Consider the following 17343-nt stretch of genomic DNA (forward strand, 5'->3'; position numbering starts at 1 on the left):
GTTGAGATTTCGAACCTTCAAATCTGGTGACTCTGTGTCTTCAAGAGACAGATGCCTCTCTGAAGCAGTGTTTCTATCAGTGGGCCTGATTCTATCACTATGGTTACCTGATGTCACCCTCAAGTTTATCTGAACTTCTTGATTGTCGTTTACATTTCAGAGAGGGAGGATGGATCATTTCCTCTCAGGCCTCCCTGGAATACTGAGTCCTCGTGCACGGTATCCAGTGGAGGGACAGGAAAGAAGGTGAGAGAGGCAGGGACACGGGTGACGCTCCGGGGACAGAGTCTCTCTCCAATAGATGGCACTGCTGCCCAGAGGGGCCAGGCTGCTCCTGCTGGTGGCGGCGGGGGTGGGGGTGGGGGGCGCTGCCCTGGGGCTTGTAGGCTGTTCAGCAGCATCCTGGGCCCTTTCTACTGATTAGAAACCAGGAGAAACACCTCCGTCATGACAACCAAAAATATCTCTAACTTCTTTGGAAAAGCAACTAACTCAAGGTCGCCTTTTGCAAATCTGCATCTTTCCATACAGATCGACACGTCAGTAAGGGTCACAGGACTGTCCGCTTTTAGGAAAGAGGGCTGTAGGTAGCAGGATCTCTGCACGATTCAAGATCAGTAGGCACATGTAAAAAAGAGATGGGGAATTGTAGTTCCTGAAAGCTGAAGGGCTCACAGATGCTGAATCTTAGAAAGGTGATTAGCACCCATTAGTTAGTGAGCATCCGTTCAGAAGTGGGCAGGCTGGGGGGAGATCCGCCTGCCCACCACTGCCACACTCTGGATTAATCCATCCCCATGTTTTCATCCTCTTTTTGGCCCTTCCTCTTCTCACAGGACTCTCCTACCCACCCCCGCATTAGCCACCGAGGAGAAGGATACAACTGGGTGCTGGTGCATTGGTGTCCGAGCTCTCTCCACGGCCTGATTTCACAGCTCTGTTGGTGTCTACAACCAATTATTTCTATGGAAAGAACTCGAAGATCTTATGTCCTGCAATTGCTCTGACAAGACATCCTTTAAAGAGGCTCACCGATGACAGATTGCGTTCTAAGACACTGAAGCATCCAGGTGAAGTTTCTTCAGAACTTGAAACATGACATCCTTCAAAGTTCGGGCTCAAAGAAAAGAAAAAGAATGACGGAAAAGAGGGATGAAAATGAAGGAAAGAAGACAGAAAGTCACCAGACCCACTACCTGACATAAAGGTCAAACATAAATCCTGTCAGCAGACAGTGTCTGGCACCCACTGCAGCGGTTCTCAACCTGTGGGATGCGACCCACAGGAACCGTATGAAAGGGCCCCAGCATTAGGAAGGTTGAGAACCACTGCTCTAAAGTGAAAACTCCGAGGCAAATGTCTTTTCCCTTACAGATCACGAATGGAAAAAAAGTATCCAATGGACTCAATACTATTATGAAACCAATATATAAACACTTACACATTCACCGGAATGATAAAATACAAAGGTAGTCCAGAGAGAAAGAGGGGACAAGAGGGAGAGAAGGGGGGGGAGGGCTAGTGGAGGGAAGGTATTTGGCCGGATCTCACGTACGCAATGCAAGGTACATTTCAAAACAAGAGTATATTAAACTCTTTAAATATATAAAGAGTATATATATAAATATATAAAGAGTATATAGAGAGAGTATATATAAAAATACATATACTCTTTAAAAGTATATACTTTAGTGTTATATACAACAGTAAGTGAGGTGATAGTTATGTTAATTAGTTTGATTTAAGCATTCCACGTTGTACATCAAATCATCACATTGTACCCTTTAAATGTATACAGTGATGATGTAACAAAAATTAACTACAAAAAATAAAAATAAATAAATAAAATGAAAACCCCAAATCCATCCGACTCGCTAGCTGTGCATGCCCCCTGCACATCTGACCCCCGGGGCCTTAGTAGTCCAATTCCAAGTGAGACTTATCTAATCTGCTCTATAAAGGCACTGCAATGACAGGGAATTGTGCTGGATAGGATGGAACATGGTGTCACTGGGAACCCTCAGCCACCAATGCTTGGGTCTTTGTCCTTGCAGAGCATTTCAAGGTCAGTTCTTTTTTTTTTTTTTTTTGAGACAGAGTCTCACTATGTCACCCTTGGTAGAGTGCTGTGACATCATAACTCACAGCAACCTCAAATTGCTGCGGTTAAGTAATTCTATTGCTTCAGCCTCCGAAGGAGGTGGGACTACAGGTGCCTGCCACAACACCCAGCTATTTTTTGGTTGCAGCTGTCATTGTTGTTTGGCTGGCTCAGGCTGGGTTTGAACCTCCCAGCCTCAGTGTATGTGGCAGGCGCAGTAACCACTGTGCTATGGGCACCGGGCCTCAAGGTCAGTTTTAATGAGTGGTGTTAGATGTCTGAGGACTGAATAGAACCCTTAGGTCCTGGTACCTGCGCTAGGCCGGAGAGGGCTGTTACACTGCAGTTGTTGCTATGTCAGCCAAGGACATGAGAGGGGTACCTGCCTGCAACGGAAGAAAACTGACAGAGGCCGAGAACACTTTGGTGCAGACAGAAAACTCATTTTCTGCTCATTCTATTAATTGGCACAGGTTCCTACCCCATGCTTCCCTTTACATTTATCTGGGGTGGTCAACGTAGTCTGGGCACAGGTGGGGCCCCTTACCAGCTGGCATGCATTCTGAGACACAGTGGCAGCTGGGGCAACAGTGGACCAAAGTCACAGGTGAAGGACCATGGCCACAGAGGCAGTAGGCCCAGTAGCCACGACAGGGCACAGGCACCTGGGCGTGGTAGAAGGGCAGCAGGGCTGGCAACAGGGTCTGAGTGGTGTCACACTGACAATCCTGCGAGACTCTCTCTCGGCTGGGCGGCCCAGTACTGCCTGGAAGGATTCATCTGGGTGGGAGGTGCGAGAAACAGGCATGGGGAACTCTGCAGGCACAGTGACACCTGCCACCAGGGTGACCTGAGCCTGGATGTCCTCTGGCTGTTGGTTGCCAACTGGGCTACCTGAGCGCCATCATTCTCCACAGGAGTTGCTGGCAGAGCACACTCACTCCTGATTCGGGCATGGGGTGGTCAAGATCTTGGTTCCTCCCCACCTCCTGGTTGTCCTCATTCAGAGATGTCAGAGTTGCTTGGGGCTGCAGGGGCTGGAGGGGTCTCCGTGGCTTCTGGCTTATTCTTCGTATTTCTTCATGCAGACTTAGTGCCCACTCTTGTCTTCATCCTTCCAGGGAGGTGAGGGAGTCACTTTTAAAGTAGAGATCACAGTAAAACAGTAAATGTGATTCGGAGTTTAGAAAGAAGAGGAAACCCTACTTCGGAGTTGACTGCAAGTACCAACCATGTAGGCCCCAGGGCAGCAGAACTCCAGGGACTCTGGGAGGAAAAGGTCACGGTCCCAGGAGGAAGTCGTGGGTTTACATCTTCAAGGTTCACCAGTTTGTGACAAGCATTTCACCCTTGGAAAATGCCTAAAGACGGACGATCAGGAAGTGTACACGGCCATTGAAAGGGACTTTGAATTTGCAGCCACGGAGGGAAGAGGATTCTGGGTGTTCCGGGTGAAGTGTCAGCTGGCAACAGAAGTAACCCCTGTCTGGGAATCGCAGGGCACTGGCTGTCCCACTCCAGGGACCCAGGACCAAGGTAAGCCAGCACGTCGGTGCCACCTCAGCAGGCTGCCCTGCACTCTCACGGTTTAGCCCTCACCCAAACACCAGCTGGGGGACTCTGATATTTAACAGATGCCCACACCTCCCTTTGTTACGGAGTCATGGGGACACATCAACTACCAGGTGACATTCTTTCTTTCCTGAGGAGGATATGCAGATACAGTGACTTAACAGGCCTGATATTTTATGCACTTGAGATGGCTGGCACCGTTCTCAGCCTTTTCCCCATGTGAACTCGTACTTAGTTAATGTTACCATTAATGCCCCCCCCCCCGCCCAGAGGGGGACACAGGCACAGGAATGGCTCTGTGCCCCACCCAAGATCACCCAATTACCATGAGACAGTCCTGGGACGTCCACCCAACCCACCCAAGAGACCACCTCCTCAGCCCCTTTCCAGGTTTCTCGCCTGTTTCCTTGCTCGTGACACATACTGGTCTTTCTTGGGTGAAAAATTTGGTGAGGCGGAGGGAAGGGTGCCCACTGGATTCTGGGCACAGAGCTCAGTGATGTTCTGAGTTTGCCAGGAACCACTACTGCCTCCACCCTTGAGTCACTGGGACACTGGGGCCTGAGGCTCTGCTACAGCGGGCGAGAGCCAGCAGTCTGCAAGCAGGATGATGAGGATGGTGTCTCCACCCAGCTATTTCTCAGCTGCGTGACTCTGGGCACGTCCCTTAACCTCTCTCGGCCTCCATTTCCTGCCAGGGAGAAGAGCAGGAGGGTTCAGTGGGACGACAGGAGGCCGCAAAGGCACCTGACAGGTGAGTCACAGCTACTATTACTACTTCAAAAGAGATTTTCTGTACATGCAAGTCTGAAAGGTAATGAGCTTCAGGGAGGAGCCATCTGTGGCCTTGGGCTACCTGCAGGGCGTCCTTCAACCAATAGCAACTGGTCAGTTTCTTAGCTGCAATCCATGAGCTGAAAGGCTACCTGGGTTAAGTTCCCCCCAAAGTGTAGAGATAGTTGGGTGAGCTGGAGAGAAACTGCAGAGATTTTGTTGAAAGGTCAGAAATCTTCACACATTGACCAGATAAAGCCCCAGGAGCACTAAAAAGGTGGTGTCAGTTGTAGATCATCTTGGAATCCGAGAACACTCTGGAAAGCCTGCTAAGCTGATACAACTATGGCATGGTTGAGCCAGCCAACCCTGGAGTCTCGGCATTGCCTCCTTCCCCTGTGTACCTCCGGGCTGTCCCTTGAGACAGAGTCGTCATAAAAGATTCTCCCCCACACCTGCCAGCCTCAGCTGCCTGCAAAGCTGGAGATTCCCTTTGCTCTGGCTGAGAACCATTCTGGTTTCCAGGACCACGGATCAAAGCAGGAGCACACGGTGCCCATGTAAAATGAGGAGCTGGTTTATTGAACAGTTTAAGAGAGCAAAAATAGTGGATTTCGCTATAGTTTTACACACTGAGCAGGAAAGGCCACACCACTCCATCACCCCCGACCCCAAACTGAACAAGCTCGCTGGAGGCCAGGGCCACGGTGGAGGCAGCATGCGCTGGGCTGGAACTGAGCCCGACTTAGGCCAGTGAGCAGCTGCCCATTTTCAAGTGCACGCTCCTCTCTCGGGGCTGAGCATGTCAACGCCCCCTTTTATTCTCTTTTAAATGAATGACCTACTTGTTTTCAGGTAGGAGGATATTACACTGGTAGCGTGTGACTCACGGCTGCTCCCGTGGTGCCTGGAGACACCGCACTCACGTGAGAGAGCATCTCGCCTCATCTGAAGTCTTGCTGCCAGAACACAGAGACCTCGAGACCTACCACAGGCACGACTCCACGGCCATTTCTGCTCTCGCCAACACTCTCCAGTGTTCTGTTGCCAGTCACACTTACAGGTGTTGGGGAACCAGCGTCCCCAGAAAGTCAGAAAAGCACAAAGCGCTTCTTGCTTGCTGTGGCTGTCCTCCTGTAGCAGCTACGACGTACCTGGGAGACTTCCAGGGCGTAAATGGCAACGTCCGGCGAAGGTGGACCACCCCAGGGTGTAGGGCAGCGTGCCACCACTTCTACTTGTGCAGAAGAATACGTCCATCTCCAGCACAAGCTTGTAAAAAAATACTTTAACAGAATGCACTGTACGGAACTAGGAGTTAACACCATATATTACAATGCCACAGCAAGTGTATAAATACTATACAGGCATGGAGTGACTCCATCAGAAAGGGCTGACCGTGAGGCCGTTAAAAACTGCTGTCAGCATGCCCAGAGGGAAACTACTTCCACGGTAGGAATGGGAAAACGGAGCACTGCGCCGTGTCTAAACATGTGGTACGTCAGAGACATGGCTACAGTTCCTAGCGACTACGCCACGGCAGGACAACGTGGAGCTGCACGAGGGGTCGGTCCAGTGGGCAAATCCATTTTGGAACAACACCTCTGATCAGAGCGTTAACACTCTGAAAACCAGCTGCATAGGGAGATGTCGCTTCTGTGGACCTTGGGAGCCAGCCAGCCCCCTGGGTGCGAGGGGCATGAACAAGCGCCTCAGACTCCCTCCCGGACGGTCGTAAATTGCTGCTCCCTCTCTCCCATTCTCCCTGGCACCTCCACTCATGCACACGCCAGTCACCTGCCACCTCTGCGTCCCGTCCTGCTGAGCGGCTGATAGGTGTCGGGTGCAAACAAGGCATGAGATGGACGTATCTGGAGACCCAGCTGCCGTTCCGGGGCTGGGCTGCAGGGTGAAGAGGAGGCAGACGGGGTGGAGAGAGTGTGTGGCCCAGTCCACTTATGTGCTGTCCCCCGAGGGACCTTTAATCGGGCATTTCAATGTTTAGTTTGGGAGGAGGCAGCACATACTTTCCAGGGCTCTGGGTAATGACCACCCGGGTCTTTTTTCGAAATATAGGAGCGATTTTAGGAGGTTCTGGAAGTGGAGTTTCTTCGGTTTCTTCATTATCTTCATGATGGAGATCGTAGGAAATATTTCCGTATTCTCGCAAAAATGGGAAGACTTCAAGCAGAAACTGACAGAAATCTTTGCGAATACCAAACCACCCTGAAAAATAAGAATTTTCTTTTTCAAAGATTAGCCCAAGTGACCTTCATGTCACCTTTCTTTCCCAACCAAGAAGTCCACTTTACCCAGATTACTCAGAAACGAAGACTATAAATGTGGCCTCACAACCCAGTCAGGGACAAGACTACGGTGTCTAGCTCCAGAGTTCTCAAAGAAAAAAGAGCTCCCGGACTGGCAGCAGTAGCACCCCCATAGCCCAGAGTTTGGGCTGTGATTCTCAGCCCCCAGCCCCGACCTCCTGAACCAGCTCAGAAACTGTGTGCTGGGCTGGGCTGGGCTGGGCTGGGCTGGGCTCAGGCCGTGCACTGTTCCTGGCCCTTTAGCGACGCCGCTGGGTGCTCGAGTTGGAGAACCAGTGCCCTAGAGAGTCTCCAATAGCTGTCATTGCTACACCATTCCGTCCTCTTATCTTCCCTGCCCAGGGTGCCCAAAGGATTTGTTGTGACCCTGTGGAATCTGGGGGGGGGAGGAAGCAGGCACACGTTGGTCTGGGTCAGGGGCCACCCTGAAGCTACTTCCCCAATGCCGGCCACACCTCTCTCTCAGGGCACCAGCACACCACCGGCTCGAGGCCGGCTCTCCTGGCTGGGGCCTGGGCAGCAAGCACAGCCCAGGCGGCAGTCTAGGCACTGCTCCACCCACCCGCTTCCAGAAGAGCAGCACTCTGGGGGTCCATGCAATGTGAGGAAGGGACCCTCCTGGGCCGCGCCAGAACTTCCTGACCCCTTGCTTTTCCACACAAACGTCCATCTTTGGGCCCTCGATCTTATCCTTTTGTAGATCAAGGATACCCCCGCCCCCGGGGCTTCTGAAATGCCAAGTACATACAGTGGTTTCCTCCCTTCTGTCCGAATGTGGTTGCCATCAGCGTGATCAGGGAGAGCCATAGCGGCACAAAGATGGGAATGCAGGAGAATGCGTTGTGGCCATCCAGTTTGTGAACCAGCAGGATCTAAAGACAGAGACACGGTCAAGGTCCTTTTGACACAACAATGGAACATGGAGGACTGTGGAAGCTGCTCCACACTGGGCAGCCCTTGCCTTGTGAGCTCTCAGAAGAGGGGAGGTCAGCCCCAGGGGTAGCGGCTAGAGGTCTGTGCTCCTTAGGGGCTCTAGGAGTTTGTTCAAAGGAGTTAACAGTGCCCATTCTAGAATTCTCCACAGAACTCAAATACAAAAATCAGACCTCCAACTTGCCCAGGACCTGGGCTCGGCGCCTGTGGCTCGAGCGGCTAAGGTGCCAGCCACACACACCTGAGCAGGGGGGTTCAAATCCAGGCGGCCCGCCAAACAACAATGACAGCTGCAACCAAAAAATAGCCAGGCATTGAGGCGGCGCCTGTAGTCCCAGCTACTTGGGAGGCGGAGGCTGGAGAATCTCTGGAGACCAGGAGTTTCAGGTTTCTGTGAACTGTGATGCCACAGCGCTCTACCCAAGGTGACAGCTTGAGGCTCTGTCTCAAAAAAAATAATAAACAAATAAAAAAAAAGAGCAGGACCTGGAGACATTCAGAGGCATCAGGACTAGAAAGGCACACTTCTCACTGCAGCCACTGCCCACCCCCCAGGGAACGGAAGGACGTTCTCCCCAGACAGATGTCCTCTCCGGAGGCGTGTTCTCCCGGATTGCACACTGCGATTTCGAGGGACAGCAGGCAGTCTGTCTAGGTGGACAGGATGCTATTGGAGGGAAGGGTAAGTGGCTAGGCCAGAGCGGTTCCCCACAGAAGGCTCACCTCAAAAGTGAGAAGAGGCACGACAATGGTCATCCAGCTCAGGGCCATTGTTATGTGTGTCCTGCGCTGCTCTGCAATGACGTCCATGGAGCGTAAGAACAGGACGGACCACACGATGTAGTAGAGGACCACCAGGCACAGGAAGGACATGAGAATCCACAGGGGCACACACACAACCTGAGGCAGGGCGGGAGAACACGTGTCCTTAGCGCTTCCGCCCAGCTTCCCGGAGGAGGCGTGTTCCACACCTTTCTGGGTCTCTCCAGTTAAGACAGCGCCAACCTCCATGAGGACAGCCCCCTCCTAGGCCTGCTGTGATGACAGTGTGTGGAAGAGAAGGGATGGCGGGCTCACTGTGGCCGTGCTGCTGGGGAAAACAACGTTCCTTTGTCAGTCAGCCCCTCTTCCTTCTGGGACAGCCTTGCATCAGCGGAGGCCTCTGCTCTTCCTGAAGTCCTTCTCCCTCCCTCCCTCCCTCCCCCCTGCACTCACTGGGGCTCTGCCTGACTCCGCTGGCACCGCAGCCCAGCATACTCTCTTCTCAGGGGACATTTCCACAACCTGCTGTGGGTGCTTTGGTGACACCTTTGGGAATGGGTTCCCCGGGAACTTTAGCTGTCTGGGTTTCTTGGGACCCCCCCACCCGTTAGTGAACTTGGCAGACTGAGGCTGGGCACGCATGCTGTCCTGACCCCGCCCCACCCCACATGCATTCGAGTATGTTGCTGTCCTACCAGAAAGACCTTGTCTCACTCACACGCAAGCCCAGAGGATAAGCCCTGCGGCTGTCACCCCGCCAGGCTCCCCTGTGTCATCTTTTTTCTTTCCTGTCCTGCCCCCCCAAGACTTCTCATTTCTCCCGTTTTCTTAGACTATCACACAGTAAAAGTGACTGTGCTCCTTTGATTTACACTTCCAAGAGTTGTAACCCACACGTAGATCCACACAGCCACAGGCAGGACACAGAAAAGAAGGGATCTCCCACTCCGTAAAATCCCTTGTGTTAGGCCAGGCGCAGTGGCTCACACCTGTAATCCTAGCACTCTGGGAGGCCAAGGCGGGTGGATTGCCTGAACTCATGGGTTCAAGACCAGCCTGAGCAAGACGACACCCCATCTCTAAAAATAGGCAGGCGTTGTGACAGGCACCTGTAGTCCCAGCTACTCAGGAGGCTGAGGCAAGAGAATCGCTTAAGCCCAGGAGTTTGAGATGGATGTGAGCGATGACGCCACAGCACTGTACCGAGGGCAATAAAGTGAGACTGTCTCAAAAGAAATAAAAAATAAAAATAAATAAAATCCTTTGTGATGTCCTTCCATGGTCACACAGCCACCCCACAGTAACCCCTGATCTGTTCTGTCACTATACAAAAGTCTTTGGGAGAACATTGCGTAGATGGAATCACAGCATGTTGTAACCTTTTGAGAGTGGCTGCTGGCAATCAGCATAAGACTCCCCAGATTCAACCAGGTTTCTCCCTGTGTCCACAGACTGTTCCCTTTCATTTCTGAGTGGCATTCCATGCATAACTACTGTTTGTGTTCCCATCCGTCCACTGAAGGTGGCTTCTAGCTTTTGGCTATCCCCAGCGACGCTGCTCAAAACACTGGAATGTGGGTTTCTAAGTGACTGGCTGTTTTCCCTTCTCTTGGGTAAATGCTCAGGAGAGTGGCCTCTATGTCACATGGCAAGTGTGCCTTAAATTATATCAGAAACAGCCAACCTGTTTTCCTGCCAGGAAGGGAGGAGCATCCCACTTCCCCTCCCCACATGTCCCCACACACCTAGCTGTGTCAGTGTGTTTGAGTCCCTCCCTTCTGATAAATATGTCAAGGAACCCCATCCTGGTTTTACTTTGCCTGTCCCTAATGGATAATGATGTTGAGAATCTTTTCTTGTGCTCATTTACCATGTGTGTATCTTCTTTCGGAATTGTCTGTTAAGCTTGCCAGTTTTTAAATTATGTAATTGTTTTCTTATTTTTGAGTTTTTAAGAGTCCTTTGTATGTTTGGGGTCCTAGTCAATATTTTGATATGTGCTTTGCAAATATTTTATGTCGGTCTGTGGCCTGTCTTTGGTTCACTTCAATTTTAAGATGTCCAAACTTATTTATTCATTAGTTTTATTGTAGGACTGGGGCAAAGAAAATAAAAGATGAACTTAACATTTTGTGGTGCCAGAAAATAATGAAATGCTTAAGAAATAATGAAGAACATGAAAAGGACATAGGAGCTCCCAAAGGTAGAAAGGACTCCCCAAAGCTCAGAAATTTGAGCAAAAATATAAATAGTGACAGCATCGAATTACAACCAATAGAATAAAATAATAATTTTGAGTTTTCTGATCCGTGAACATGTTCCTATGTCTCTGTATGAGGTCTTCTTTAATTTTTCTCAGCCATATTTTGTAGTTTTTAGTGTAGAGGTCTTTTGTATTTTCTTTTTTTTAAAAAATGAAATAAGCAAAATAGTTCATTAATTGGATCTTTTACTTTTGACCTGGAATTTTGCTGTTGTATAGACATAGCTTTAATCACAATCTAAAAGACACCAATTTCAGTGATGTGACCGTGTAAGCAGGACTTTGAGCACTATTGTTAAATAGAAGTTGTGACAGTGAGTATCCTGGTCTAATTCCAGTTCTGAGTGGAAATGCTTTCATCTTTTCCCTGTTCAGTATGATGTTGGCTGTGAGTTTGTCATCCATGGCTTTTATAACTTTTAAATATGCTCGAACTATGCCTGTTTTGTTAAGAGTTTTTATCAGCAAAGGGTGCTGAATTTTGTCAATGCTTCTGCATCTATTGCGATGATCACATGACCTTTGATTTTGCTCCCATTTATGTGGTGAGTCACATTTATAGATTTATGTATGTAGAACTATCCTTACACATATTTCATTAAATTTATTCCCAAGTGTTTTATGTCTTTTGATTATATTGATAAGGTACTTGACTTGTCATTTTCATGTGTTTGTCTTAGTATAAAGAAATACAACTGATTTCTGTATATTGAACTTTTTTTTGAGACAGAGTCTCACTATATCACTCTCAATAGAGTGCTGTGGCGTCATAGCTCACAGCAACCTCAAGCTCTTGGGCTCAAACGATTCTCTTGCCTCAGCCTTCCAAGTAGCTGAGACTACAGGTGCCTGCCATAATGCCTAGCTATTTGCTGTTGTTGTTGTAGTTGTCGTTGTTGTTTGGCAGGCCTGGGCTGGGTTCGAACCCACCAGCCTCGGTGTATGTGGCTGGCGCCCTAACCACTGAGCTAATGGCTCTGAGTCTGTACATTGAACTTTTCTTACAACAATAGTATAGTCACTTGTTAATTACAGTTTTGGATTTTTTATAAAATCTTTAGGATATTACATGTTGATCTTCATGTTGTGTACAATAAAGAAGTTTTATTTGTTCCTTTTGGATCATTATGCCTTTTATTTCATTCTCTTGCTCTATTGTAATAGTTTAAATCTCTAATATAAAAAATTGAGAACTGTGAAATCAGGTATTTTTGCCTTGTTCCTGAGAAAGTATTCGATATTTTACCATTGAGCAGAATCTTGGCTCTAAACCTTTTTGTTGATTTTCCTTAACAAATTTCTAATTTTCTGAGAGTTTTTAAAAATGAAATGTATTGAAATTTTCAAATGATTCTCTGCATCCAGTGGAGATCTGCATCAGATCTTCTATATTCTTACTTACTTTCTGAGATTTTTCCCCAACAATTACTGAAAAGTTATTTAGTTTAGAAACTTGGATCTACATAAAGGAAGAACACCAGAGAAGGAAAAATGAAGCTAAAATGAAATGTTTTCTTATTTTCTTTATTTCCTTGCTTATTTTTTATTTTTTTATTTTTTGAGACAGAGTCCCACCCTATGCCCTGAGCAGAGTGCAATGGCATCATAGCTCACAGCAACCTCAGACTACCTCAGACTCAGGCTGTGGGCATCCCGCTGCCTCAGCCTCCGGAAGCCACTAGGATTACAAGCACTCGCTGCAGTGCCCGGTTAGGTTTTCCATTTTTATTTTTTTAGGAGTTGGGGTCTCACTCTTGCTCAGGCAAGTCTCCAACTCCTGAGCTAAGCAATTGTCCCTCCTCAGCCTCCCACAGTACTGGGATTGTAGGCATGAGCCACTGTGCCTGGCTGTTTTCTTATTCTTAACTGATGTAAAAGGTAACTAGTTGTTTAGGTTAACAACAGTAACAGTGTATCAAGTGATTACTGTATATGGATAAATGAAATAAATGACAGGAGTGTTGTAAGCCATGCAAGGGAGGAACTGAGTAGACTGTTTTATGAAGTATTTATAACAATATATAAAGCAGTATAATGTTATTTTAAGGAAGAGTTATTAAAAATATGTACTCTAAACTCTAGGACAAGCACTATTTTTAAAGAAGGTATATTTTATATTTGAGAGGATCTAAAATAGAATTGTACTAGATGCTCTATAAAATGAGAGAAGGAGCCCAGCGACAGTAGCTCAGTGAGTAGGGTGCTGGACACACACACCAAGGCTGGTGGGTTCCAGTACAGCCTGGGACAGCTAAACAACAATGACAACTGCAACCAAAAAATAGCCGGGTATTGTAGCGGGCGCCTGTAGTCCCAGCTACTTGGAAGGCTGAGGCAAGAGAATCGCTTAAGCCCTAGAGTTAGAGGTTGCTGTGAGCTGTGATGCCATGGCATTCTATGGACGGTGACATAGTGAGACTGTCTCAAAAAAATAAAAAAAAAATGAGAGAAGGAAGAAAAAGAAGAGGAGAAACAAAAAATGTATAGTAAACATTCTAATACATGGTAGATATTAATGCAATTATATTAATGATAACTTTATTTGTAGTCTACATACACCAATTTAAAAAGACAAAGATTGTCAGAATGAATAAAAAGAACAGTATTTGACCACATGATTTTTTTTTTTTCAGAGACAGAGTCTCACATTATCACCCTTGGCAGAGTACTGTGGCATCACAGCTCACAGCAACCTCCAACTCCTGGGCTTAGGCGATTCTCTTTCCTCAGCCTCTCGAGTAGCTGGGACTACAGGCGCCCGCCACAACGCCCGGCTACTTTTTTGTTGCAGTTTGGCAGGGACTAAGTTTGAACCTGCCACCCTTGGTATATGGGGCTGGCACCCTCCTCACTGAGCCACAGGTGCCTCCTGACCACATGATTTCTATAAGAAATTCATTTTAAATTATACTCAGGTTAAATGTAAAAAGGATGAAAAATATGTAACGTGTTAACACTAAAAAAAGAAAACTTAAGTGACTATATTAATTTCATATTTAGAGTGTCTAAAATTAAAAAAGCATACAATACCAATTTCTGGCAAGGATACTGAACGAGAAGAACTGTCGTTAATTTCTGGTGGGAATACAAATAATACAGTGTCTTTGGAAGACAGTTTGTGCATTTCTCACAAACCCGAACACTGTCTTACCACGCGATCCAGCAAACACACTCCTAGGTTTTTACTAAACTAATTTGAAATTCTATGTATATTCAAAAATCTTGCATATTAATTTTTTTTAGACAGAGTCTCATAATGTTGCCCTCGGTAGAGTGCTGTTGCATCACAGCTCACAGCAACCTCAAACTCTTGGGCTTAAGCGATTCTCTTGCCTCAGCCTCCCAAGTAGCTGGAACTACAGGTGCCTGCCACAATGCCCAGCTATTTTTATTGTTGTTGCAGTTGTCATTGTTGTTTTAGCTGGCTTAGGCCGGGTTTGAACCCACCAGCCTCGGTGTATGTGGCCAGTGCCCTACCCACTGAGCTTTGGGCACTACCTTGCATATTAATTTTTATGGCAGCTTATTTAATAGTTGCCAGAAAATTGCAAGCAAGTAAGTTGATCTTCAATAGGTGAATGGATAAACCAATTGTGGTACAACCATATAACAGAACATTATTCCTCAGAAAAAAGAAATGACCTACAAAACAATACAAGGCATGGATAAATCTTAAATCCCTATCATTAAGTGAAAGAAGCCAGTCTGAAAGGGCATGATTGTGCATAATTATTTAATAGTCTGGAAAAGACAAAACTGTAGAGACGGTAAGCCAGCCATGGTGGTTTATATCTGTAAACCCACCTGCGCAGACTTGCTTCCCTCCCTATGACACAGAGCATTCCTAGCCCCTGCAGAAGCCCCCTGGCTCTCTCACAGCTGCTCCTAGAGCACCTGTGATAGCCACAGCCCCGTCAATTTAAAGGTTCACTTTGGACAGAGACTTTTAGCCATACCAGACTCACTCGCACTTTTCCAAATGGGTGGTGAGTGGAGTGGGATGTAATACATAATCTACATTCTTTTTTTTTTTTTTAGAATGATCTTTTTTAATTTTATTTTTTGAGACAGAGTCGCAAGCTGTCGCCCTGGGTAGAGTGCCATGGCATCACAGCTCACAGCAACCTCCAACTCCTGGGCTCAAGTGATTCTCCTGCCTCCACCTCCCAAGTAGCTGGGACCACAGGCGACCTCCACAACACCCAGCTATTTTTTGGTTGCAGCCATCATTGTTGTTTGGCGGGCCTGGGCTGGATTCGAACCTGCCAGCTCAGGTGTATGTGGCTGGCGCCTTAGCCACTTGAGCCACAATCTACATTCTTTTTTTTTTTTTTATCTTATTTATTCTCTATTTTATTATTTTTTTTATTAAATCATAACTGTGTACATTAGTATGATCATGGGGCACCATACACTTGGTTCATAGACCGTTTGACACATTTTCATCACACTAGTTAACATAGCCTTCCTGGCATTTTCTTAGTTATTTTGCTAAGACCTTTACATTCCACATTTACTAAGATTCACATATAATCTACATTCTTGAGATACAAAGTTAGAGGGAAATCATCCTGAGTTTTGAAATAGGAATCTAATGGGGAGTTTTATTTGAAACTGCCACTGATCACATATTCAGATGAATGAGCTTTACTTGGAGGTCAAAATCAAAGTCTCCCTTACAAGCCAAAGATGAGGAAAGAACACAGAAAAATGAAAACACAGCCTCAATACATGTTTGCTGTGGAGCAAACCCTGGAGTCTCCCAGGAGGTGAAAAATGGTTCCTTAGAGGCTAGCTTGAATTTTAATAAATCAAACTTCTACTTGCTCTTGTCTGGTACCTGCTCCACAGCAAAATACTGGCTTTCAGTGTGCCTAAGGACACCTGCACAGGTGTTCAGGTAGCAGCAGGGTAGCAGAAACTCACAGGTTAAGATTTTGACCAGGAAGCAAAAGTAAGCAGAAAATTCTCAGTCTACTAAGGATTTAGAGGTTATTACAAAGGGAAGCCTCCCTGGTGAGCCTTCCTGCTGAGAACTACAAGATGTTCTGACAGTTGTGTTCCTATATTTGCAAGCATCAGCCACATAGTAGGCACTTCAAAATTTCAAGAATTTCATGACAAATTGTGCTTTCTCAGAAAGCACTTTCAAAAATGGAGAGATATTTTCACAAATTATAGTAGTTACTTTTATTTGTCCTCAGTAGAGTGATGTGGCATCACAGCTCACAGCAACCTCAAACTCTTGAGCTTAAGTGATTTTCTTACCTCAGCCTCCCAAGTAGCTGAGACTACAGCGCCCATCACAACACTCAGCTATTTTTTGTTGCAGCTGTTTAGCTGGCCCGGGCTGGGTTTGAACCCGCCACCTTCCGTGTATGTGGCTGGGGCTGTAACCATTGGGCTATGGGTGCTCAGCCAGTACGTACTTTTTCTTGAGTGTTTACTATGTAACAGTTTATGGGAGAGACTATAGTACTCATCCACATCTTCTCTTCCTCTCCTTTCGGAGCACATGGAAACAAGACGGTCCATTTGTAATTAGCAAAGGTCATGTGACATTCCGTGCCACCGATATATGAGCAGAGGCGTTGTTTGTCACATCCAGGTATTTGAGAACAAGTATGTCATTTTCATGCTTTCTTCCTCAATTCAACAGCAAACATGGGTGGCAGAACGACAACCTTGAAGCATCCTTTCCCTGGGTCACCTGAGAAGAGTGAACCCCTGTCAAAAGTGCATCAGAATCTATGTACACAAAAAACAAATTTTTGTTGGGTGAAGCTATTCAACTCTCAGCATTTGTCTATGCGTCAGCTGTCAGTAACTTTAACCGATACGCAGCTACTATTATTGCTGTTAGGCTTATTTAAACAGTTTAATTGCAAAAAGTGCATGTATTCCTGCTGCAAAAAATATAAGAATAAAGATATATAATAATTTATCTCTTTTAAAAGTTTTTCTATAATTCAGTCCCCTCATCAAAGGTTACCACATTTTTTAATCTGATGTATATTATCTAAAAGCTGATTTTAGGCTTTTTCATACATACATGTGCTGTGAAACACTTGTATATTGGTTACTTCAATATACATGAGTTATGCTGTATATACTGACATGCTACTTGCCTTTACCATTAATAAAATGAATGCAGGATTTAACAATGACAGAATGTATATATCTACCTTGATTTTGCAACCACTCTTTAGAATTTTAATACATTCAAATGCCATAATTAATTAAGCCATTCTTCTCCTGTTGGATACACAGTGTTTTCCTTTTTTTTTTTTTGAGACAGACTCTCACTATGTCGCCCTCGGTAAAGTGCCATGGCATCACAGCTCACAGCAAACCTCCAACGCTTGGGCTTAAGTGATTCTCTTGCCTCAGCTTCCCAAGTAGCTGGGACTACAGGTGCCCACCACAATGCACAGCGCCAGGCTATATTTTTGTTGTAGTTGTCACTGTTGTTCAAACCTGCCAGCCTCAGTGTATGTGGCTGGAGCCGTAATCCCTGTGCTACAGCTGCCAAGCCATGAGTTAAATTTTGTATATGGTATGAGATAGGGTCTAACTTCATTGTTTTGCAAGTGCTTATCCAGTTTTCCCAG

The 17343-nt window shown here is 46.6% G+C and overlaps 2 protein-coding genes across 2 annotated transcripts in view; both read right to left on the reverse strand.

The window, feature by feature from the left end:
• LOC128577102 (melanoma-associated antigen 8-like) overlaps positions 1–17343 on the reverse strand; it is a 58932-nt gene that overhangs the window by 20247 nt on the left and 21342 nt on the right. The gene's annotated exons all lie outside the window — the stretch shown is intronic.
• LOC128578275 (transmembrane protein 185A-like) lies at positions 1111–9720 on the reverse strand. Its single transcript, XM_053580857.1, has 3 exons — positions 8431–9720; positions 7523–7646; positions 1111–6673 (listed from the first exon to the last, which is right to left on the reverse strand). Exons 1-3 carry the CDS (start codon positions 8716–8718, stop codon positions 6429–6431), a joined length of 657 nt encoding a protein of 218 aa, XP_053436832.1. The 5' UTR covers positions 8719–9720; the 3' UTR covers positions 1111–6428.

The sequence above is a fragment of the Nycticebus coucang genome, chromosome X, assembly GCF_027406575.1.
Source record: "Nycticebus coucang isolate mNycCou1 chromosome X, mNycCou1.pri, whole genome shotgun sequence".
NCBI classification, from domain to species: Eukaryota; Metazoa; Chordata; class Mammalia; order Primates; family Lorisidae; genus Nycticebus; species Nycticebus coucang.